General features: G+C 39.0%; 1 protein-coding gene across 1 annotated transcript; it reads right to left on the reverse strand.

Annotated features, from left to right (window-relative positions):
* Positions 1–324: 324 nt before the first annotated feature.
* Positions 325–19,750, reverse strand: LOC137272329 (glycosaminoglycan xylosylkinase-like). The gene is made up of 9 exons (XM_067804697.1): positions 19,639–19,750; positions 16,939–17,248; positions 12,117–12,240; positions 10,339–10,425; positions 9,473–9,582; positions 8,290–8,464; positions 7,382–7,570; positions 7,076–7,135; positions 325–1,036 (listed from the first exon to the last, which is right to left on the reverse strand). The coding sequence occupies exons 2-9, from the start codon at positions 17,216–17,218 to the stop codon at positions 817–819; spliced, it is 1,245 nt and encodes a 414-aa protein (XP_067660798.1). The 5' UTR covers positions 17,219–17,248; positions 19,639–19,750; the 3' UTR covers positions 325–816.
* Positions 19,751–27,446: the final 7,696 nt, after the last annotated feature.

Genomic DNA, 27,446 nt, shown 5'->3' on the forward strand with positions numbered 1-27,446 from the left:
AAATTCCCTCTACCAAAAATGTATTATTCTGTCACTACTTGAGAGATATACTGGCATTGGTTGTTGTAAACACATCAAAAGAAATATATCTCAGTAACATAACAAGTTAAAATTTAAGAACATGTTTCAGTTGTTGACAATTTGACACTGATGGTACTCAGCAGTAAACAGTCATTGTTGGCAAGAGATTGTCTAGTGTGGGTGGGTGTGTCCATAACACAACCCACCACTGATTGTTCATACACATTTCTTCACTAGTCAAACAATCAAATATCACACACACACACACATCAGTCTAAATTCAATAAACTATCAGGTCATTCATTTTTTCTTTAGCACAGAGCTTAAAGAGAGCTGAGTGTAACTGAAAAAATACTCATCTTTGTGCCATGCTATAAGACTGAACATCGATTTTTCACAGACTCTGTGGAAGACTTCATCATTAAAAAACAGACTGTTCCTCTAACAGGAGAAGTCAAACTGCTACTTTTTACTGCATATTACCACAGATAAGATGGCCCATAGATAAGCTGAGGTCCTAACATTACCCTTAAAATCAGTATCAAAATGGTATCTTCCCTAGATAAGCCAACCACCCAACTTTCCGTCATCTTTTCATCCTGATCAGTTTGTAGAGAGTTAAATGCTATTGCTGCAGAACCTCAACAAATTACATTTTTAGTAAATAAAATCTTGTTTTTCACAATTTAAAAAAATCCCTTCTGACCCCTAATTATGAATATCACACATTTCATAAACAATAAATGGATTATGAAACATCAGACTGCACATACAGACATCAAGGGAGACAACCTATCAATGATAAGAGTGGTCCATTACAATCCCATTCATCCCATTCTTAGCTACACAGTTTTCCATTTCCAAGAGTATATTCTGAAGTCTTCTATCCATGGCCTTGAGATGTCCCTCAGTCAAGATGGGAGAAACTGGGTCCTGGGCCAGAACTCCCTTCATTACACCACTGAGGACGCCATCTTGGAGTGCTAGAAGACGCTGCCATGTGCTGAAGCGGAATCTGTAACAAGGATGTATCAATCAACATTTTAGATTAAGCACATTGACATGAGACACTTCCATGTGCTGAAGGGAATCTGTAACAAAGATACAGAGATCAATATTGTAAATAAAGCAGGTTGACATGAGACATTTCCATGTGCTGAAGGGAATCTGTAACAAATATACAGAGATCAACATTCTTTTGAGAATAAAATTGTTAAAATGTAAATATTTTAGATATTTAAATACTTACCTTACCATAGGTCTACAGCATATTATAGTCTGGTTCATAAATATTGAGAATTTTTCTTCTTACTTTGAGCTATCCTAACACCTCAACTGATTCACTGATACTTAAAACTACGTAACGGTATAAGGGAGGTAACTCATCTTGGCCTACTGAGTATGGTACAATTAGAGTTACATCCCCTGAATTTGTAGCAGACGTCATTTTCCTCAGCACTGTCAACAATGTCTGCTGAAGATAAAAGAAGGTTGATTTTTGAGTTGTGTAATCAAGGAATTGATGATGTAAATACATTGGCAGAGAGAACAGGAACTCCTCTTTCTACTGTGTATAAGATTAGGAAGAATTTTAAAGAGGGAAAGGATTTGGGGCTCCAGAAAGGAGCAGGGAGACCCAGAAAATTGGACTTCTCAGATCGCGTCCGGCTGGGAATTTTAGCGTCTAAAAAGCAAAGGGCAAGCATCTCCAACATCAGGTATGAAATGATAGAAAGGGGATCAACAGTTGTATCAAAATCTACAGTTAGAAGAAATTTGATTGATCCTTGATGGGAGAAAAAGACTGGAATTCCTTCTCCTCTCATGAAACAAGAACATAAAGACAGGCGTGTTGAGTGGTGTTTGGCACATGAAAACTTTGACTGGGAAAATGTGATTTTTACTGATGAAAGCTCAATATGGGTATATCCCAATAATGTGAAAATATGGACAAAGTCTGCGTCAGCACCGTTGTATCGACGACCTAAATACAGCCCAAAGTTTCATGTATGGGGAGGGATATCCTTATTAGGAACGACCCCGCTGTGAGTGTTTGAGGGAAATCTGACAAGTCAACGCTACACTAATATATTAGATAATTTTCTCCTTCCAAGTGCACATGTGTTTTATGGAAATGACTGGATTTTGCAGCAAGATAATGATCCTAAACACACCGCAAAACATGCCAAGCAGTGGTTTCAGGAGAAAAATGTGACTGCATTACCATTTCCTGCATATATTCCTGACTTAAATCCGATTGAGAACATTTGGGGGATGATGAAGGAATGTGTGAATCAAAAGGGGTTGACAAAAATTGAAGACATGAAGACAGAAGTGGTCCGATACTGGGACAGCATAACTCACGAGACACTAACCTCTCTGATAGGAAGTATGCCTACCCGTCTTAGACTGTGCCGTGAAGCTCAAGGAGACTTGATAAAATATTAAATTGTTACCTACACAACATGAAAAGGTCAGTTCACTTTCACAATACATTCAATTTTATCTGATTTGTTCTCGTTTAATAATATGAAATGCTTTAGCTATTCTCAATAATTTTGAACCATACTGTACCTCAAGCTTCACTTAATAGCAGATCCGACAGAGTTGAATTGCATTCAATCTTGAATGGCTACCTCGCAATCTACGACTGTCAGGATACGGAAGTATCTGGATCTCCCCACTGCGCATGCGTGCAGACTTAACAAAAAACTTCACTTTTACTTCTCGACCCTATGGTAAGGTAAGTATTTAAATATCTAAAATATTTAGATTTTAACAAATTTTTTACTTACCTTCCCATAGGTCTATGGCATATGGATAAAACAGACTGAATGGTGGTGAAGGATTCCTGAGGACCATCAACATATAAAACCAATCCCACATATGCCTCAGGGCAGCCTGACCACTATTGATTCTTTTGAACGCCGGTCTGCCGCATAAAATTCTCGTAAGGGACACTGGAACCAGAATCAAAGTAGCAGGTCACTGACTAACCTGACTATCTTAATACATCAGTACAGGACACCTATAGACCATGGTAACATCATACCTTAAAGGGCGGCAGGATGAGTAAGATGCGCAACTACTAATGGTCCGAAAGACTGCAGCCCTTCCACATCCCCTACTGCTAAGTCCCGCAAATAGTGACTGGCACAGACTCTTGAAGATCTCCAGAACACCCAGCCATAATGTCCGGAACAGAGCAATTCCTGTGTAAGGCCATCATTGAGGCTAACGCCCAATCTCTTGTGGGTTGCTAGCCGACAGATGAGGAAGATCCTGCGCATCATACGCCGCCAATATGGTCTGCCACAGCCATAAAGCTATAATGTTCCTAGTGACTTCCCCTTTTGCTGTCATAGAAAAGGGCAGGAACAATCTCTTCCTGGTTCCTTGACAAGGAGTGGATTTCTTGATGTACAACCTAAGAGCCCGAACCGGACACAATAACTGCTCCTCTCTATCCTCTGGTCCGATGACTGTCGAAAGAGGTGGGATGGTAAATAATCTGTCTGGTTGCTCTGGCAGCTGATTCTCTGCCAGGAAATCCCAAAGGAGGCCTAGATGTGCCGCACCATGTCTGGTCTGCTCGAAGCGGATCCTGGTCACGTCAAGTGCATGAATCTCGCTCACTCTCGCCGCTGTCGCTAATGCCAGTTTTTCTGGTTAGACAATCAAATGAAGTCCTGTCCAGTGGTTCGTAAGGATGACCCCTCAAGTGCTGAAGCACAACATTCAGGTCCCACGCTGGTGGCCGGAACTTCACCTTCTGGTCCTCTAGTTTAAACTCCTTTAGCATAGCGATCAATTTGGGGATCTTAGAGACCTTCCCCTCACTCCTGACAGCCAATACTGTATTCAAAGCCGACAAAGAGGTTCCAATAGCACTCCCTCTGAGTTTTCTCGAGCAGTGCAAATAACGCCAAAAACTCCGCCAGCAACTGGGGTGATGCTGATAACGGGTCTTGCAACTTCTGGGCAAAGAATTTCTTGAATGTAGCCCACTTGTCATCATAGAGTGATCGGGTGGAAGCTCTGTGCGCCCTGGCAATAATCTTCGCCACTTGTGACGAGTAACCATTGGCCCTCAAAGTCCTTTGTAGATGGTCCAGGCGCATAGATGCAGTCATGCCGGGTCCAGGTGCAACGTCCGACTGTGGGGATGGTGCAGCAGCTGCTCCCACTCTGGAAGCCGGAGCGGACTTCTTCCTGTGAGACGGCATAACTCTGGGAACCAAGTTCTTGCTGACCACCAAGGCGCAACCCAAAACAGACGGATCCTCCCTGAGGGCCTGAGTTTCGCCACTACCGCTGGTACTAGCACTGGTGGTGGGAAGGCATACGCGTCTAGTCCTTCCCAAGATATCGACAGAGCGTCAGTCGCACAAGCTGCTGGGTCTGGTATTGGAGACACGTAAACCGGAAGTTGAGTGTTGAACTTCGTGGCGAACAGGTCTATCAGAGGACATCTGTGATACTGGCATAACGTTCGAAATATCTCCGGGTGGAGCATCCACTTGGTTGGAGACAGCTTTCCTGGTCACGAGAGTGCATCGGCTAATACATTTCTGCACCCTGGAATGTGACGAGCTCTTGCCTCTCGATGTTGTTTGCGTCTAAAATGCTGGCTAGGTGAAATGTCTGATCCAGTAAGGACTGTTCTAAGGACACCATCTTGAAAGAAGGAGGCTCCCTCAGGTACCGCTTGTTGAACGCTGCCATGTTGTGGTTCATCCGAAGATGGCGTTGTGACTCCGAGTACGCCCGTGTCTCCGGATGCGACGTTAACGGTGGAGGTTGCATAATCGGTATTCTGTAGCCTCTTTTCAGAATTCTGGTAACATAGGGATCTTTGAGGATGGGCCAGTTCTTCCAGAAGATACCTAGTCTCCCGCCTACTGGTGTAGGGAACACTGGCACGGCTGGAGGCAGGAGGTCCCAGTCATGACAGCTGTCTAGAGAAGGGGCGCTTACCCATCCCTCTGCCAGGTGTGGTGGGGGTGTCCCTGCTTGTATCTGCTGGCTTCAGCCGATGCGAATCTCTGGCCGCAACCTCTGGTGAACGGCGACCTGACAGATTCTCTCCTAGGAATGTAGCATCTCTTGCCTCTATCTTGTGTCCCCGATTTGCCACGAAAGGCAGATGAGAGTGCTTCAAACGCCGACAAGGACACCTCAGTATTCCTCAGATCGGCATGCTCCTTGTATACCTCAGGGATGGCATTCCCAAAGAGAGCTTGTGAAGAGAAGGGCGTCCTGACCAACCTCCGCTTAAATTCCTCCTACCAAGAGCACACATCAAGAAAACCCATTCAGGGGACGACCGTCGTCATTGCCAGCACTGTCCTGACATGTCCCAAGAGGTCATGCAACACCTTGCCTGGCCAGACGAATAGCGATGACAAGTGCTCCAGCCTTGACTCATTATGCTCAAATCCACCACTGCTGCTGACATGGCTGACACCAATGCTGATATCGGTTTCAAAATGCACCGCAACTCTGTATCAATTGCCTGCAGTCTCAAATCCTGAACCTTGTACAAAGTGGAAGAGGACAGCCTCTTAATGGCTTCGTCTAACACCGCCCCTGAATCCGCAAAGTCCAAACTGTGTACCTTGTATTTGTGCTTCTTGGCCTTGGGCACTCTGATAGTAGCATTCAGGGATAGTTTAGCAAAGTCCTCGTTCAGAGAGGAAATGGCATCCACCACCATAGGGTGAGGTGGTATCATCAGTTCTGGTTCAATTCTAATGGCTCTGTCACTTTCCATTCCCGACGCCGGGGAGGGGCAATCCGGAAGCCTATCCGCAATCCAGTCATACATCGCTGATAATAGCAGGTATGACCCCTCATCTTCATCCAACTGCGTAGGGTTTTCCTCATAATCTGCAGAAAAACTTTGCTCCTCATCTGCCATCCACAGATAATCTGGAACCCGATGATGAAGCTGGAGATCGTGACATCTTCCTTAGCTGCTGGGTCTTTCTCTTCCTTACTACAGCCAAATAGGCTTGAATTGACTGGTCCGAGCACGATGAACACCGTTGTAGTAGGGAGCAGGATCCCACAGCACAGTCCGGGCAAAAGGGGTGCGGGTCCTTGCCTGTCTTCAAACCTCTACAAATCTCACACAAGTGTAAAGTGTAAATCTCACAGCTGTAAAAAATCGAAACTACAAAACGATAAGAGGCGTGGAAGACAAAACACCCCCATCATGAAATGGACTGTTCCACATCATGCTACACACGTTTGCAATAGACAAGTGAAATCGCTGTCACTTCGAAGAAGGCACAGCAAAATTTAGCTTAAAGCAACACAAAATAACACAAATCCTAGCCCCAGTGGACATAAATATCTGTAGCAAAATTCCACCAGTCAACAGAAACCAATCCGCATAACAAACACGGAGGTAACATGAAAAAATGGAGACACGATGACATGCCTGACACGAGGTAGCCAACAAGTGCATCAAAAACGTAAAATATATGTTAAAATCTACACAAAGATTTTTAATGAAAAGTTAGTGTCGTCACTATTTCATTGTCGTTTATATGATCTCTTTTTATTTACAATTTGTGTTTTGTACAATATGGTGGCATAACTTATGGCAATTTACTGTTTACATCAGATGCATTGGCACTACATAAAGAGGATTCTTTTTGAAAGCCATACATTTGTTTGTTGTTAAACACTGCAGTATTCTACCTATAAGATAGCAGAGCATAAACAATAGACTTTTGACTGGACATATCTCTGGTTGATATTGTGAACAAAGATCTATTACATTGTTCTGACCTGCCATCAATTAAAATCCCTTGAGTAACCTCTTACAAGAAGTATAACTGCTTCTCAAGACAAGCTGAACATCAGCACTAACCTAGATACAAGAAATAACAGTTTCTTTACATGTATTTTTCTTCTGAGTGTGCAGCTGTCCTGTAGATCTGAAAGTTGGACCACTTCAGACCAGCCAAGGCAGGGACGTGATTTTTGTTGACACGGTTACAGAAAGAATGCTAAGACACAATGATATTTAACACAATATACTTACTTGCAGCACTGATAGAGTGGGGCCAAAATTGACCTTTCATCTGCGTCAGGATCCCCAAAGCTGAAAACAAACCAAATACACCGTTAAAGAGCAAAACCAAAATAAAAACAAAATGATTATGCACAATTATCTGTCTGTTTTAATCAGTAGCAACAGAAATGGACACTATTTTCGTCCTCACCAAAATCCTTAACAGTTACAACGGCATCAAAAGGAATGTAAAAACATTATAACTATATGGGATTTGCTGTCATCATTATAAGAATGAGTGGACTCGAAAGTTAATTTCTATCACTGGTAGGATACCTTTTGGCATTGTCGAGAATAAGCACCATGTTTTCCTTGCTGCGGCTGAAGTGTTCATAATGATGGCGATCAGCATTGCCTATGAGGTAGTCAAATATTGCTGTATCGATGAGATCAAGGAGGAAGGTACCAGAGCTGTACATCTTCACCATCTGGACCTTGCTGCAGTAGTCAGAGTCAGTCTCCCATCTGGAAACACACACTTTCATACAGCAGCAGAATTTTGAGCTGGTACACTTCAGTGAGTTAGCAACAGAATATCATTTTTGTTTGTTGTTTAACACAGCACAAGACTATTCCATATACTGATGATTAACAAGACTTGACTATAGACATACAGACAAACAGACAGACAGATAGACAGATAGACACAGTCAGTCAAGTCTTGTTAATTGTCAGCCTAAGGAGGATGTCAGACGTATTTCAATTTGTTACCAACAACAGTGTTGTCAACTGTCGAGAACAAGACTCGACTGTATATATAAGCAGCCGGTTAATGATTAAGTCTGGACTGAAGATTTCGTGACTGATCTCATTAATATGAATTAATGCCATCATGGTTACAGACAGAGACATTCACTTAAGATGCTTTTTATGACCATTATAGGTTACTTGGAACCAAATCAAAGTTGTCATGTCAACATAACGATGTCATTTTTATACCATGCAAGGCATATTTTGAAAAAGATATACCTGCAAAAGGAATGACATTTTCGATTTTGCTGCCATGTGACCATGCTTCAAATATGATCTGAGAGGGGACAAGTAAAAATATAAATTTGTGAAAATGTACTTTAATGTAATTTCGGTGTGAAGAGGTGCGAGAGGGGAGAAAAATGGAACAATGAACCATTCAAACCAACATATATATTATCAGAACCATAAGAAACCATGCAAGTATGACTTACTTTGCTATGCGTTTTTTTGTGTAAGTACGGGACCACGGATGTCGCACTGTTTTAAGAGTCCATTCACTTGGCAGCCACATGACTATAGTACCTTCTAATATTTGACCTTTCGCACAAACTCCATCATCTGGACCCTTGCAGTACAAGCACTTGCCATAGAAACATGTATTGTCACCTAGAAGCAGAAAATTGGCAAGATAGAAGTGCGTCTGTGAGTGTTTAACATTGTACTCAGCAGGACTATCAAGTATTTGAATCCACTGCAGAAAACATTGTTTTGCATTGAGCACAAAACTTCCTCTTCCTAACAGGATTATCAGTTTTCCCTCTGTTGACAGGGGTGGAAGAGAAACATGGAAAAACATATATAGAGACTGCAGCATACATCCACACACCAGTGCCACAAGAGAGAGAATGACTAAGGAGAGGTGGCCATGTGAGCAGACAGTGCATGCAGCAATACATCCCAGGAGTCACCCCAGACATCCTCATAAAGGGGCAGCATGGAGTGCATGGGTGTATGGACAAGTGGAGCCTAGGATATTATATGCATATCATTTCCAGTCAGCAGGTCAAAGTGATGAGAGAGAGTACAAGACGTGAGATAAGTTTAAAAATTAATATTTTGTGTGTGTGAATACCATCATGTTTAATGACATCAGATGAATAAAGATATCAGATGCAAAGTTTAAAGATATTGAAAATTACTGCATTGGTTAGAAACAATAAATTGCATGAATTTCCTGTAATACTATGGAAAGGCACACTCTCTGGAAATATTTCTCCTATCAAGGTATTTAGGACTCTTGGTCCTGCAACCTGAGTATCTAAGGTGAGCAGAATTCGATTTGTTGTATTGCGCGTGCTAATACCACCTCAGATGCAAAATCAATTGCCAATAAAACCAAAGATAACAAGCAAAAATCAGCAAGATCAGTCCTCTACTAGTAACAGGTAACATATAAATAGGAAAACTTGCAGTGTGGAGCGAAAAGTATGGCTCATCGTTGAAAACCCTTTCAAAATCCCCAGATGTAGCGAGCAGCAATACACTGTAAATTCCCTCCATACATAGTACCATGAAACACTAAACATAGATGGCACATACTGGCAGGGCAAGTCAATGATCAATCCATGGTGTTAAGAGACAAATGTTGACATCAAGCTACCACAACAGTCATACCTCTGGTGAAGAATGTTGCTTTAAGTTCTGGCGTTGCTACTGGCAAGATCTCGGTCTTGAGGTTCACCCTTCTTCCTACAGCCAGAGGGGTGCGCCGGAATTGTAGCACTCTGTAACATCGGCAATCAATTGGTGTAATCACTGTGGAAAGCATTATCTTTTGACAATGTGAGAAATTCTCTTCCAGTCTAATTTTTTTTGTGTGTCCAGGGAATATTATTTATTGGCCAGACAATCATGAGCATCGGTTACAAAGTTCAAATAGATATATGTTATTCATATGGATTTATTTATTTATTTTATTTTATGGAGTCAGATTTTTGTAACTCAAAGTCCTATATTTTATTGTCCCATATGGGCAAATGAATATTCCATGTTACATTATTACAGATGCAAGCAATGTTCCAAGGAATTAGGAAAATAAGAATTGTTCAAAAATCACAACAATGAACAAAGTAATTATCCCGGTAGCTTTACCTATTTGAAACACAGGACACATATATTTAGTTCATGATCAACCTTTAATCCTTTCAGTCACATGTTAAGATAAGCATATAAGGTACCTGGAAACCCATATTCTTCCACAGAACAAATAACAGTCTATGAACTGAACACATACTACACTTTAGACCCAAGAGAAAGGTATAACCATTGAAGTTGAAGACAATGGCTCTGAAGTCCACAAAAATTATGTTTTCATAGAAGTTGAAAGATGGTATTATTGAATTATCCTCTAAGTCATTCCTGCGTGAGTATGGTACAAGAATCTGTATGAAAAAAACTATTGCACTCATGAAATAAAAGTTGTTATCCATAAAGTTTATTCAATATGCTACTATTACTAGTAACTACAGTATTGGTCTCACCTTCCAAGATGGAAAGCAGCTATTTCTGCATTGTGGCGATCTCTTCCAGCATATGGTGTCCCATTAATAATATCATGTCTTGCATACCTATACACATGTGTATATATATATATATATATATATGTATATTTTTATGCAATTAATAATTACTTTTTCTGATCAAATGTGGGTCCTCCAATTTATGATTGCTGTATATCATTAACAATACTTAGCTCAGGACTATTTACAACTATAAAACCATCAATTTTGCACAATGTATCTAACAAAGCCAACGTTACAACATAGTTAAACTTTCTTTACAAAATGTTTCAAGTCTGACCTTATCATAAAGGTCATATATACATGTTAATGATAATAATACAGGTCATATATACATATTAAGGAAAATAACAAGCCTTATGAACATTTTCTGTAATAATACAGGTCATATATACATATTAAGGAAAATAACTAGCCTTATGAACATTTCCTGTAATAATACAGGTCATATATACATATTAAGGAAAATAACTAGCCTTATGAACATTTCCTGTAATAATACAGGTCATATATACATATTAAGGAAAATAACTAGCCTTATGAACATTTCCTGTAATAATACAGGTCATATATACATATTAAGGAAAATAACTAGCCTTATGAACATTTCCTGTAATAATACAGGTCATATATACATATTAAGGAAAATAACTAGCCTTATGAACATTTCCTGTAATAATACAGGTCATATATACATATTAAGGAAAATAACTAGCCTTATGAACATTTCCTGTAATAATACAGGTCATATATACATATTAAGGAAAATAACTAGCCTTATGAACATTTCCTGTAATAATACAGGTCATATATACATATTAAGGAAAATAACTAGCCTTATGAACATTTCCTGTAATAATACAGGTCATATATACATATTAAGGAAAATAACAAGCCTTATGAACATTTCCTGTAATAATACAGGTCATATATACATATTAAGGAAAATAACTAGCCTTATGAACATTTCCTGTAATAATACAGGTCATATACAAATTAAGGATAATAACAAGCCTTATGAAAATTTCCATTTTATAATACACGTCCTTTTTTGAAAACAAAAAAACTCCAAAATCATCATAACTAATATTGACACCAATATGTATCAGTATGTGTGTGTTGGTTACCGAACACTGTATTCAGCAATATTCACATCTTATCAGGGGTTCAAAAATTCCATCGCTCAATGCCTGGGACAAGTCAGTTTTCATCTTGGTCATTCAAATAATGGTATCTTACTTGACTGTGGACTACTGGATAATTTCCACTTATGATTTCAAATTGCAAATAAACTTGGATTTCACTTCATGTCTGCTCATAATGTAGCTTTTACAATTTGCAGTAATACTAATTTAGAGCTTTCGTTCTTTGAAATTTATCACTCTTCAATAAATGGTCCAGTAAACATTAACATCAAACACTGTGTCAAAAAATCAGGGCAAGTGGAAAATTAGTCAGGACCAGTTACTTTCATGAAGCCACATGGCCTGTGGCAAGGGGCCTTTAGAAAATATTTTGAAGCCCTGCTTATAACAGTGATCTTAAGTATGTAATACATACACATATAATTGTAAGTCTACCAAATTTACAGATACCTCACCTCTTACAACAGTGATACTTTGCTGGGACTACTTGTAATTGCGATTTACCACATGGCATATCATGTAATAATTAGTAAAGATAATATAATCTGAAAGTGATGGTAGTCTAAGAACAGAAAAGCAATAAAACCCACTCACCATTCTGGTTTAAAGGCCACAATTTGACCTCCTTTTAGAGTTAGAGACAGCTTAAGTTGTGTTCCTTTGATACCAACATCAGCAGCAATTATTGGTCTGGTAGCGAGTTCTCTCAAGACTGCTCCTGTGAAGAAACAAATGGATTATTAATTTAATCATATAATGCTGCATGATAAAACTTTGTGCACCATAAATAATCACAAAGGAATTAAAACATTACTCCATCAGAACTGTCCTGAGGAATCACAATCATAACTAAATTCTATGGTGTGAACACTTCATTGTTCTTTTAATATAGTAACCTTAATGTAACTAAGATAAAATGTATCCACATCATCACTGAATATGTTCCATGTGAAACCTACATGCTTTATACATGCAGTGTTTGCAATACTTTAATTTGGCAGGTGGCCATCAGGGCCTGCTGCCATATGCTGACTCTAAAATCTACAGATCCTGAATGAAATCTGCGGGCCCTTTTTGTTAAAGTCAAATCAATAAAAACAAAATGGACTACACAGTTTCACACTGTTTCTACAAATTCATATAACAAAGCAGATGGTGCAGAGATCCTCAAAGTTTTTATTTGTTTTTGTTTTTTTGATACAGGTGTTGACATTCCTTCACAGAAAGCAAAACTGGAAGTGAAATTGTAAGTTATCTGAACATGATCATTTGTATATGATTTGCGAACATTAACTCATTAAGCCCGTATGGGCGGTAATAAAAAGCACCTCGTATTCAGCGACAGCCGCACATGGTCATCAGCATAAAGCACCTCTCACTCAGCTAGAGACTCCCATATGCAATTCACATTTTAAATTCGTACTGTACCTATTATTTCAATCAATTTAGCAGTAATGATCAAAGATCAACTTTTCTTACAAGAGAGGTTACTTTCTGTGTTAATCAGAAGTATTAAAGAATTTGATAACAATTGCTAGCAATGTCATGGGCTTAAACAGGTAAAAGAACACGTCTGTGAGAAAGGGGATTATGAGATGTTGTTACAGGAGGTAAGTGTTTGTTACTTGTCATTGGGAGTGAATACTAAAATACTATTTTTGCATATTGATTGAATTAACCGTGACAAGGTTACAAAACCTTCTTCTAAATTAAATCATTCATTCATTTTAATAGTTTATATAATGATTCGTAGACATAAACAGCAATACTGTATTACACCCATGTTTGTATAGATTTGAAATAAACCAAGTTACTAATGAAGACCTAACTCAATTGCGACTATTCTAAACTTGATACTAATATATAATCGAATATGAAGTGATAACTCTTACATCCACTCATAATATATATATACATATATACATATATATATATATATATATATATATATATATATATATATATATATATATAGTATATATATACATAATATATATATACATATATATTACACATAAACCATATAATGGTAACTGGATCCTTTTGTTCAACCTGTTGAAAGTTTCATGTTGATTTGAAACGTGATTTTTCAAAGCAATTTACATAAGCATTGTGTAAGAAACGTTAGTATTTGATCTCTGTAATTATATTTTCCAATGTAATGATCACGTGTATAAGATCCATCGTCAATAAAAAGAGGATAATATAACAGTTACGGAATTGATGCGTATAATCATTCAATCAGACAACACTAATGAGACATTTGAACACCTCTTTCAACCTCGAAATAACAGCCTCTGGCAGAATGTATGTCCAGGTAAAGTTCTGTCCCTTGATAAGTGTAACACAAACTAATGCGCTGTTATATCATTGAACAACCTGTTTTATGGAGTGACGCCCTTTATCAATCTTCTGAACCTAGTTTGCATTCAAAATAAATATGGGCATGCCCATCTTCATAAATATTTGGGGGGATTCAACTGCAAGTGTATACATTACAATAAATCAGTATTGTGTCACATTTTGAATTCTATAATACATGTACTTGAATCATGACATTCATTCGTAACAATGTGCAGACTATATTGAAATGTTCAGCACGCCATTATGTTTGATGTGCAAGTAGTGTGCCCAAAATGTGTATGCAAATAAATACTATCTCTACTCAATGGTTGGATTGGGTTATCGGGGTAATAATAATCGGATTGTAGTGCTTTGAGCACTTTAAGGAAAAATAAACAAGCCAAAGCACTTGTAAGTCCTGTGTGTACATTTCAGGCATCCTTATGATTATGTATGTTCATGATACATGAACTTTTTCATGATAGCTAGAGTTGATAAAGCCAAAATCGAGCATATCGATTGGTCAACGATCTAGCCAATAATCAATCTCTATCCAAGCTGTCTAGTTACCAAACGTGCTCTTCAGAAATTTAGCTCGTGCCCCATCACCTGTCATTCCCTATGTGACAGTTATCTCATGATACAATTGGTCATAGATAACAAATCAGCCACTATATTGAACAACTGAGATGACTTTGATGAACTTTGATGACACTCCATACCATGACCCTTTGTCTTATATATGTGCAAGGAATAGTATTATACAATATTAATAGATGTATTTTCATATGACAATGTATATTTTCTGCGTTAAGTCTAAATGAACCAAAGCGACAAACTGTGAATCTGCTATATGTAAGTCACAGACTAGCTTATTAGTACTTTCCTTAAAATATTCAGTATACACTAGCAATGTATCAGCGAAAACACTTCTTTCATTGAAGATTATTAAGCATGTGCGTAAATTCTTCTTTACTGCCACTGACATAGATGTTTTGAACAATTTAACCTCACACAATGATATGGGTGAGTAAGTGAGTTTAGTTTTACGCCGCACTCGAGTCTGGACCAGACAATCCAGTGACCAACAACATGAGCATCGATCTGTGCAATTGGGAACTGATGACATGCGTCAACCAAGTCAGCGAGCCTAACCACCCGATCCCGTTAGTCGCCTCTTACGACAAGCACAGTCGCCTTTTATGACAAGCATGGGTTGCTGAAGGCCTATTCTACCCCGGGACCCACACAATGATATGAGAGGGACAATTTGTTTAAGTACGTCTTACATACAAAGAATACATATATGTGTTAAGAAAATACATATGTACACGCCACCAAAAGTCTACAAGAGAAAGTGCAATAAAATTATGTAAAACGTTACATATATGACATGTATATATATCACATATATTCACTCCTGCTTTCTTTCAAAATATATCTTTACACCGCAATTAAACAATTAAACAATTAAACAATTAAACAATCAGGACTGGCTCATATGACGAGACAGTTTCCTGTAATCTCCAAAAACTGCCAGGGATATCATGCGTGAATAGCCCTAATTAGTCTCACCACAGCCAGCCAGGCAATCAGCACTGGGTTCCAGGTGTTGAGCAATGAAGTGGCTCTGGGGCTTAATGAGTTAATAAAGAAAAAGAATTATGGAAAAAGTTCCAGTTAGAAGAAAAGATGACAGATAATTTACTGACGACCACAAAGGCCTATGCACATATTTTAAACTGCCGGCCCAATACAATAACAACCGGTGCTGGGCCTCTGGGCCAGCGATTATTTCGAATCCTGTGTATATGTTTAGGTAAATACCCAACAGCCCACATTTGCAAAGACTGAGTAAGGAGAAGGAATTGAGTCATGTGTTTCTTGTGATATGGTTGTAGCAAAGTGATTTCATCTACACGCAGCTCTAGAGATTATCACATTGCTCATATTTTCTTACCCTAAGTACCAGAACTCAGAAAAAATATTCCAGTATGCATCATTTGAAAAGTGTATCTTGGCATATGGGTACACAAGCAAGACTCCTTTGTGAGTAAAGGAGTGATGATACAAAAAATTCAAGAAACGATGTGTACTGCAATATCTTGGAGCAATACCATCTAATTCGATGAACAGCACGATATGCTATCTTTAGTTCTTTTCTTTAAAAATGTATACTTTTATATTAGGTAACAGAGTAAATTTTGACATAATCATCAATTTCTTGTGAAAATTAACAATTTAAAGGTCAACAATATGTATCACGCTACAAAAAAAGTATCAATATATTTATTGTCTGATACATTATCACGATTATCAATATTACAATATATCAGCACAGCTCTATTTGAGAGGCAATTTGGAGCAGTAAGGATGGATAACTATATATAGATATATATATTCCACTCCTATATTACAGTGGAAGCTCTCACTGGAATAATGAAGTTGTTCATCCATACATATTCATCCATCCATAGAAGTAATACCATGTACTTCTCATAGAAGAATCCATAAAATATAACAAAAGTGCACTTTTGTTTCTTTTGACATTCAATTACAAGCATTCCTGGATAATTTAAATGGTGTAAATACATGTATCTCCATTTCCTAAATGCACCTATCTTTTGCATCAGAAAAACATTTACAAACAGGGATAAAATATCCCTGTGTCTGATGTCTGAGATATATGTGAATTTTCCATTCAGGTGAAGAGAATCTGCTGTCACTACCATTAGAATATAGTTGAATGTGTACACTGTTTTTTCAGGTATCTGGACTTAAACAGTCACTTGAAATTCAATGAGGACATCAGAGATTCCAATGTTTATTGAAAGGAAATTACACAGGTATGTGGCATTTATGAATTTACTACTCTATTTAAACATACGTATACATCTTTCAGACACCTCAAGTGTTAATTGCACAGCTGGCAAAGTCTTGGGTATCACATGCATGTCTCCTGTTTAAAAATCTTGGATGTGCCTCTGAACTTCCTACTGAGTGATACAATATAATATTGGTACATAGTAATGGGTAATTTCACTCTCAGTACTTGACTCCTGTTTCTACTTACCTAATTCTGGAACCTTTTGTGGATGTATATGCCTATTGTCTATCCACCTGGCTGCAATTGTCCATGGTGACTGTCCACCCAGTGAGTATTTCCAGTCAACTTTGTATTCCTCCACCTGGCTTTTAATAACCATATCCAGGGGCAGTACACCGCCAGCGATCAGGGAATTATCACTTCTCTTTTGTTGTCTCCTTATCTCTGGTTCCAAAATCTTGAAGGACACAAACAGCATGAATGCAGCACAAGCAAAGATAATTAATCGCACCTTCAACTTCATCATATGGCAGTCATATCTTCCAAAGTTTCTATCCTGAAAAAAACATAAGTGAAAATAAGAAAAAAAACAGGTACGCAATTAGAGTTTGTATGTTGTTTAATTGGAAATTTAGCAATATTCCAGCTGCATAATGATGATGTATATGATGATAAACTCGCCTAAGCAACTCCACCACTGGCTACCAGTGTTGGCTCAAGAGAGGGTTTTGGAGTTTTTTGACTCATCAAATTCAGTGAGGACCCCCTCTATTTTACATCTGCCCATCTATTTAACATTGGAGGGGGTCCTGAAACATTATTTTCATCAATTTGGACCCACTCAAAATTTCACCCAAATCTAACACTGGGCTACCCTGCAATATCCACAGGTGTTTTCTCTGGGTGACAAACACTGATGAATGATTGACCATTTCTGCATCAACAGTCCTCTATGACAACTGTCTTTAAATATGGAACAAGACTGAACCAGAAAATCCTGTGATTAACAAGCATGGATTCACCCAACTGGGATACGATAAGCCTCCCAACCCTCTCCATTCAGTAACCTTTTACACAAGTGAATGAGTTCAGTTTTATGCCACACTCAGCAATATTCCAGCTACATGGTGTTGGTCTGTTAAAAACTGAGTCTAGACATTGCAGTGACCAACAACATGAGCATCAATCTACGCCACTGAGAATCAATGACATGTGTCAACCAGGCCAGCAAGTCTGACCATACCATCCTGTTAGTTGCTTCTTACAAGAATCATGGGTTACTGATGATCACTTCTAACATGGATCCTTATGGTCCTTTTACATGATGCACTGTCACCTGTTATGACTAGCACTGAATGTTGATGTCAGTTATAACCTGAGTCTTCATGGGTCTGGAATGACCTGATGTTTACCAATAAGGAAATAATCAGGGTAAAATTGACAGTTGATCATTATTACTCCTGTATGAGATCCCCTCTCATGCCATTTGTTTATGCAATGTCTAAGAGATTTGTTTTTTCCAACAGGGTAAAATTGACAGTTGATCATTATTACTCCTGTATGAGATACCCTCTCATGCCAGTTGTTCATGCAATGTCTAAGAGATTTGTTTTTTCCCTAAACTCATTAGTTGTTTGACTTCTTTGAGAGGCATTCAGAGGGTAAGGAAGAAGTGAGTAAGTGATTTTAGTTTTACATCGCAGTCACCAATATTCCAGCTATATGGCGGTGGTCTGTAAATAATTGAGTCTGGACCAGACATGAAGTGATCAACAACATGACCATCCATCTGTGCAATTGGGAACCGATGACGTGCCAACCAAGTCCCCAGCGAGCCTGACCACCCGATCCTGTTAGTCGACTCTTACGACAAGCATAGTTGCCTTTTGGGTTGCTGAAGGCCTATCTTACCCTGGACCTTCACAGGTTTGGGTAAGGAAGGAGACACACAATATACTACTGAACAAGAAGTAAGAGCCTTGTCTCTAACGCTTGATAACAGTATTAGAACCTACACCAAAACAATGTACTTACAACTGAAATATTGACAAATAATTTTTAAGAGTGCCCTGAATGAGATAAACGGGTTATGATAGTTTCAGTGGAACTTGTCTTGCAATAAAATAATAAGATAGTAAAATGATTATTTTGAAATGCAGAGCACAGACTTAAACATGTGTCTTTCAGATTTTTTGTCTTTTGGTAATCCAATACATGATTTAGCTTACAATTGACGGACTTTATTTGAGTTATAAATGTCATTGTGCACTTACTAAATAAATATGGGGACAAATAATTAAATTATCCACTCATTTCTTTGCTGTGTGTCTCTTCAGGTATTTAGAGGACTTAAATCTATAAAATATGTATAAATTGCCTTGTTTCCATGATCGTACATAGACAGTCTTCCAGGTCTACTTATTGCCCCTTCAGGTGAATAAGTGAGTTGGATAACTTGACATATGCTTTCCTTTAGAATAAAGACAAGACAAAGTGCCTAACATATACTCCTAAGTTTCCAATCACCTATTCGACCTTTTCCATTTTTCCATATTCAGCACTGTTGGGTGTAGGTATGTGAAGGAATTTAATTAATAAGCTGATGGGCTAATCCACAGGCAGCCATGATCCTTAAATAGAAAAGCAAGTGAATATTTCAGCTTAGAGTGCTATGGCTTTTATGCATGCCTAAAGTTGACGACAAACTTCTAAAAAGTTGTACAAAAAGCCACTATAACTTAATATCAGCTGAACGAAAGCTGGCCACAACATTCGCCTTCCATTACAACAGTAAGGCAACCGTGAGCCACGACAACATATCCAAATCCCTGACTCGGGACCCCGCCTACTGTCATTAGTGTCAAAGTATGTTATTGGCAAATCTATGCGGAATGATAATTTCTAATATACAGAACAGCATTATAAAAAGTGAAACATAATTACAACCTAATAAAATTAGCAGGTGGCCTGACGTAGCACTGACTCCATGGATTGGAATGCCTCACTACCGACTTCTGTTCACGTCGTCTGCCATGTTGTAACCGGAAGTGGTGGGTATCTCAAAAAGTGTAACTATGGAAATCGTCTCCGGAATACGAATACTATATCAGGGATGTTGACAATAGAATGTGTACTTTAGCGATGTTACTATCAATCTTACCATCAGCTCCGAGATTCCGATGTCTGTATGATGGAAGAGATATGTCTATAAGAAAGAACACTCGCTGTGCTGAAAGCCTTACTGCTGAAGTAGATAACTGAAAACACATCAGCTTACTTTAAGATAGTTTAACAGCTCGAGCGAAGTCTTGAAAACGGATTGGCTGATCAAATGCGACGTGTTTCACAGACACTCCTGACGCTGGTTTGATGCAGGTTATCTGGTGTTATCTGATTTTGAAGAGGCAGAGGCAAATATCAAGGGAAAGTGACGCTGAAAGTGTTAAAATTGAAACTACCTGGTGTCTCGCTGTTCTTACATTAACCGCATTTGAATCTGCCTATACCACCGCCTAACGTGACTGCCAACACATTATAATTAATATACAGTCGAACACAGTTGTGTCGAACCCTGATAACTCGATATCTCGACTGTCTCCATTCAACATCTCTGTCTCGGCAAATACTGTTGTCTCGATATTTCGGATATCTCGATATAACTTCATGGTCCAAACAGGCAAAATAACCCTTTTAATCCGACATTTGTCAAGAAACTCTATATTCACTTTCCTGTTTATTTACAATTTATAATATGATGCAAGTACTGAAATATAGGAAACAATAACTCGATTTTGCCAGGACAGACTTCACAAAAGCTTTCTATACCCTTTTGCGAATGGGATTTTGGAAACAAAATGCAAATGACTGGTATAGAGGATAAATTCCTAGACCTTGTTAAATCAATGAAAATATCACATCACTAGTAGAACGTAATAAAGACGTAGACATATCAAACTACATCTTAGGAAACAATGGCGTCAGGCAGGGGAAAAAACCATCGCCATTATTAATCTCCATTTTTGTTTACTTACTTCAGGCTGTAATGGTGTTAATCTAAAGTACATTGAAGACGAATATTTGGTGATAGTTATAAAGTTGATAGTTTCATAATACACAGACGATACAATATTACTCAAAGGTCACATGCAACGTAAAACACATCTTTGCAGATTCTGGTACCTTTCGGTATGCACTTACCGAAACAAATCATAAAAAATGACAATTCAAGATATAAAGTTGAAAAAAACGAGATGAAAGAAAAACCCGCGAAATCGGAGTCCAAATGTTTCACTAAATTCCCCTCAGGGCTGGGGGGGGGGGGGTTAGGGGGGGGACTGGTTTCAACAGCTGTGCTGCGCTGCGTCTGTCACAGAGAAAGCTCATGATCCTTGTGTGGTTTATTCAGACCTATATGTCTGCCTGCCTGTCTGCTAAAGACAATATGCAGTACACAGCTTCAATCATTGACCACGTACAATTTCAACGTAACACCTATCAGACTATACGACATAAAGAAAACAAATTGGTTTATGACTCGTGCACCCGAGTCCCGTCTCTCCCACATTATGTAATTAGGCACGTGTGGTATACATGACATGTTTTATGTCTGTGGGTTGCAAACAAACTACATTCATTTTTTTTCGGATGATTGGATCTGACGGAAACTGGTGCAAACTCTTGTCAGTTTAAAGTCCTGCTTTGTACTTGGACGAATGACAGATTCAGGCCACGCAGTAGTTTACCATCTCTACTAACATGAATTTTGATTGGATCGAGCGCAAATTCAGAGAACATGTAATTTCAAAACCTAACATCTCTATATACATTCTTCGTGGATAACGACTTCCTTTAGTGTATATGATTTTGTTTGACAACAGTATATGAATCCATACTGAAACGACGCATCAAGTACACAAAAAGAAGTTGTTATCTATAAAGAATCTTAGTTTCTTGTGACTCGCCATACTTCTAAAATCGCGATTGTACGCTTACAATTTTGTTTATTTGTCTTTTTAAAAGCAGCAGTGTATATTATATGTCATGAATAAGTGAATAATGTGTTTTAATTATGTTTGATTTTTGGGTTGCATGTGACCTTTAATGAATCGCCAAAGGGTTTACAAGTGGCCTTGGTCTTATTTAAGGACTATTGCAATTCGTGGAAGCTAAAAGTGAATATAAACAAAACTATAATACTGATATTTCGGGGAGGACCATGAAAAAAGCACCAAAAATAATTTGGGTGGTAATTTACTTGAAATAGTCGATAGTTTTACATGTCTCAGAATAACGCTCGATAGAAATAAAAAAGTCGAACCAAGTATTAAAACAGTAAGCAGTGGTGCTTCAAAATTAATGTATAGTTTAGTGTAAAAAGCTTGAAATTTAGATTTGCCTTCAGACTGTTTTGTGTTAGCATTTGAATTAATGGCAATACCTATCTTGACCCATGGAGCAGACGTCTGTTTTTGGAAAACCTTTAAATTCTGGAAGAAAATCTTTTAACATTCCTACGATTATTCATTTCAGATCTAAGAAATTCAACCCCTCGTTATATGTTGTATGGAGAAGTAGGAAGATTCCCTATTAGAATTTTGATACATGTACGTTCAAGAAACCTTTCCCACACGTTAACTAACCAAGAAACTGTTTTTAGCTTCCCCACTTAATTTACAATCGTTTATCTCTTCAAAGAACAATAAATAAATAAAAAGATAATCCGCGGCCTTTGCGTTAAAAATATATTAGACAATACCCTGTATCCACGTATGTTTTAAAAGTCCCTCAATTTGTAAGAACCGGAGTCAAAGTGGGCAAGGGGACGCAACTCTAGGAATGGTCCCCATTAAAACAACATGCTGACGACGGTCGTTTATTTTACTGCCGCTTCTGCCAATTCGACGTAGGCTATTTTGACATTTCGATGAGGGTTGCTTTGTCGTCTTCGAGAAATACCTTAATACTTTTGGAAAATGGTTTCGGTGTGTAGGATATATATGTACATAAATGAGACTTGTTTATATCTTCACAGTCACCGACCATCCGACGAATTAGGGACTCTTGCGACCTTATTCAAAGCCAGAATACCAACTTAACTTTTAACTTCAGAATTAAATCTTCGTTCACTTATTAAAAACTTTGATTGTCCAGCTTCTTTGCATACCACCGTCGCGTGTCATCAGATCCCAACTGCGTCAATCAGTGCTCATGATGTTAATCACTTGGTTGGTCGAGACTCTAGTATTTCAGATAGCTATCATTTAGCTGGAATACTGTGGGGTTAAAAAAATCTCTTTCAATTGAATAGTTCAAACATATGGCAACAAACGTTACCGTTTCTACGGAGATGGTGTATATTTCGTTAATTGATGTCTCATCATCAGACGAGCCACGGTTAATCTCTTGAGTCTCCTCAGCGAACATCTAGGTCATCTGTGACCGTTCAGCCGGATTTCTGTGGGGACCATCTGGCGGACTGAACGATAGCAATGTGCCTTTCTTTTGCCTTAACAAAAAAACATCGGCTGCATGCGCCCCCTTCTGTAGCAACAAAGGTCAAACGAGAGACGTGACTGTTCAGATATCTGTGAGGACCATCTAATGGACTGAAAGACAGCAATGTGCCTTTCTTTTGCCTTAACAAGTAAAGCAAACGCACGTGTCTGTAATAACAAAGGAAGAGAGACCAAGTGCTGACGACGGAATAAACGTTCTTCGTGTAATCGGGTTCTGTTGGGAGATATTCTTCCAGAATACGTACGTCCACGATCCTGATCTTTTTAAGAACATCGGTGCCATTAGGGTGAGAACTCGCTGTGGAAAACACCAAGCTCTGCGGAGTGATTTGTGAAACACTTGGAAAGCCATGCAGTTGAAATGTGACGTACAGATACTTAATTTCTCAGACTGAGATCGATATAGTACTTCAAACCCAAGAATGTCTGTAATTTGCTGGCAAGTTCATTTTGAAAGTGTGGGTGAATCTAATTGTTTAAGACACGCCCCAACCATGCACGTGAACTCGAGCCTTGACCTCAACCCTTTCTTGGTTCCTTGATAATTTTTTTCTGCCCATTACTTTTACAAAGGCAGAATTAAGTTTCGGGGATGCAAATAAAAGAGGTTACATTTACCGTGCAGGGTATCGACAAAGGCTTTTTTTCAATTTGTTTGGAGGTATAGAATTTATGTTGTTGATGTGTGGCATTTTATGGAGGCACGATAAAACCTCAATTTATGTGACATGTAGTCACTGTTCAAACAGATATGACACGGGTTCCAAATGTCCCTTTAATCCGTTAACTTTAAAAGAAATTTGTAAATCATTTTATTAGATTTTTCCTGAATAGAGAACACTTTGGTGAATTGTCTTGGCATATATGGTGCATGTGATTCGTGTCTCACGTGTCAAGTTATGCTAATTCAAGCTGTTCCGAGTCACTGTTTTTTTCCCGCTTCCTGCTTCTGTTGTTTTGTTATTGTTGTTTGTTGTTTAACGCCGCACTCACCAATAGTCCAGCTATATGGCGGCGGTCTGTAAATAACTGCGGACCAGACAATCCAGTGATCAACGTCACGAACATCGATGCTTGCAACTGGGATACGATAGCGTGTGTCAACCAAGTTAGCGAACCCGTTAGTCGCCTCTGAAGAAAAGGATGGGTTACCGAAAATCAGTGCTTAACCTGGATTTCCTGGGTAGCATCTTCTTTATTTTGCCGAGTACACGTGCACAGAATAGTAAAGAGAAAGAATGTTTAGGTACAAAGGCCAAGCTATTGATGTATTCGTGGCCACTCACACCATTTCCCGTGTCATGTAAAGAGACTCGTCCCCTATCGCATCCGTCACCTCCTCCCGCTTCTTTGATCTGAAAGGCAGCTGTCCAGCTTGCTTCGGAATAACACAAGTAGTCACGAATGCACAAACATGCATACTGGAATGGGCTCCGACTGTTCAAACAGGCAATCGATCTCGCAAGCAACTGATAATGTGAAGTGGTGATACGAAGTTGTCGCAATGGGCATTCTCATTGTACTCATTCTCTTTTACTAAAAGGAGAGGAGCTCTCTCTACCTGTTCCTTGCTACAGTGTTGCAGTCAGCCTTTTATGGAATGCGCTCATTCGCCAACGTTTGTTTTACTGTTCACACAATTGCTGAACTTTTCTGTGTTTAACTGTGTTGACCTCACTGGACACAGACTGGTAAACAAAGGTATGGTACCAATGTCTATCTGCAGTCTCATTGCAGCCCATCAGATATTCACTTTCAGTACCAACATTGCAATAAGTTGGTTTGACTAAAGACGTACTTGGAAAATAGCTAAATCTGATAACATTGCAAACGTGACCATCTCTTCAACTAAAATGTGGGTTCCTTCAATTGTCATTCATAACTGCACCGACAACGTTGTTCCGGCTTCAGAACTGGCACCAGACGTTCAGAGTACTGGAAGATGAAAACTCATAATCCTTGAAAATTTCAAGACCAGTTGTGAAATAGACATCACTCTGTACCCGTTTGACCTGTAACGACGAAGCATCCCATTCTTGCCCGTGGGGGATTACAAACTTGCAGTATCTACGACTGGTTTTGTGGTGGTACTACCGACTTCCTTCATTGAGGACAGTAATTGGGAGTTGGTTGACATACTTGCCAAAGTGGAATACGTTGAAATGAAAGTGATGTCAAGTATTGCATCTTTTGAAATTGTCATTAAACGCAAGGGCACGTTCCATACAGTGAGTATCATCTTTCCCATGACTCTGCGGACTCTACTCAACGCCCTTGTGATCCTCCTGACAGTTGATCCCTAAGGGATCACATCTCACTATTTGTGTCCTATGCAGTGTTCATGAACTTCGTCAGCGACTCGATCCCCAAGTCTGGGAAACGCGTGCCGACTATCTGTGTACCCGACTCTCGCTCTTTGTCAAATCTGCCTGACTATCATCACAACCATGGCCTCTCTCAGTATCCGCAACAATGGCCTCCTATTTGGGGCATGACGAGTGCACAGCCTGCAAATGTAAAGGTAGATATGAACAGCCCTGTAGGTCAGTTTTGGAACGCTGCGCCTGGCTCTCATGTTCCTATTGGTGTTTTGTGTATAGGAAGGAATGCGCCTGGGCTTGACATGCCTTCTCCTGATTGTCTGAGGGAATGGTTCAAGAGTAATAAATTATTACAGTTTCAAATGTTTGCTTTCTAATAACACAGCTGCGTTCCTCTCACGTTGAAGGGAAGTTTACTTCCTTTACAAAAACGAACCAACAATCATTTCTATGACAACAGGACGGAATTGTGGTTTTGAACTTCCTTTATTAAGTAGGTAAACAGCTTAGCGCCATCTCGGGTCAAATCAGTCGTGAAGGAGTCATGCCTATCCCAGGTGTATCATAGAATCATAGAATAAATATTTCAGGACATAACACTTGCTATGTCATCGTAGAAGGGAAAAGATATGCCGTCCATGCACCAGCATGAACGTCCCCGGTGACGGTGAAGGCTACTGGTCACGGTGATGGTTATACTGGTTAACTGTCTCTAAGTGTAATAGTAACACATATGGCTCACATCGCGCATACGCAATGCGCTGTCAGTTTAAAGTTGGACCGTCCGGATCAGCGCACCTAGCGGATAAGTAACGGGAAGATAAATTCAAAAAGATCGTCCATTTGATAAGCGAAAATGGGACATTTGTTCGGTAGTTCGGCATTCGTGTAGCTAGAGTAAGGACCACAAACAAGACCACGGACCACAAACAAGACCTCGGACCACAAACAAGCTAAACCAAAGCACTGACCATGAACACCTGGGGATCGTAACTCTTTGCATTAAACAATAGTAAACGACACAGTGTGACACAGATTTATTTTCACATGTTTCAAATAAGGCAAAGTTCTTGAAAGGCCTTTAGAAGTTTGACGATCATGAATACATTTTTTTATGGATAACAACTTCTTTTTACTCTATGTGCGAGGTTTCAGAGCTACATACAACAAATAAAAGAGGAAGTTGTTATCCATGAAAACGTGTCATGTTTTCATATTTCAAATGAAATTGTTCTGTGTATTTGGTTTGGTTCCATGTCAAGTTGTACTCGTTTTCATGGCTGTGGTCATTTGTAGTGTAAAATGTTCCCCGTGTAATCTATTACACATGGGATATTCCACGACGGACAGTGGAATGGTAAACCTGGACTTGTGCTGCAACATGATAGGCATCTCCCATGACGATGAGATCAGTGAAGGCAGATCTGGAAATTGCTACAACAAGCCTGTACAAGACACACCTGCCTTAGTGTAGGATTTTCTAGCAACTTTTACGTAGGAATATAATTCCAATGAACGCTGGTCATTCATTACACATGACATCTTAATTACCAGAAGACCAGTATTGACCTTGCCAGGCCTAGTCACAAGTTGGACTACTGATGCTGAGAGGGGACTAAACCATTATTGTCTTTATAGCTTCAGTCACTGCTCTTGAAATATATTACCTTTGTACTGCCACTCTATTTTTGAACTGGCAGAGTACTACCTTTGTATTTATATGTGTTGATTTGTGAAAATGACAGATTCTAGAAATGCACCACATAGCACTGTTGTTTTGTCGGTTTCACACTTAATTCCTTTATCGACTGATACCCTGTGAAATGTTTAGCTTGAACAAACACGTAACAATATCAATCGACCCGTTGAAAGCAACGATGAACATACAATGGCTTAAGTCAGTGTGCGATGTTTCATG

Source organism: Haliotis asinina, chromosome 2 (assembly GCF_037392515.1).
Source record: "Haliotis asinina isolate JCU_RB_2024 chromosome 2, JCU_Hal_asi_v2, whole genome shotgun sequence".
Lineage (NCBI taxonomy): Eukaryota > Metazoa > Mollusca > Gastropoda > Lepetellida > Haliotidae > Haliotis > Haliotis asinina.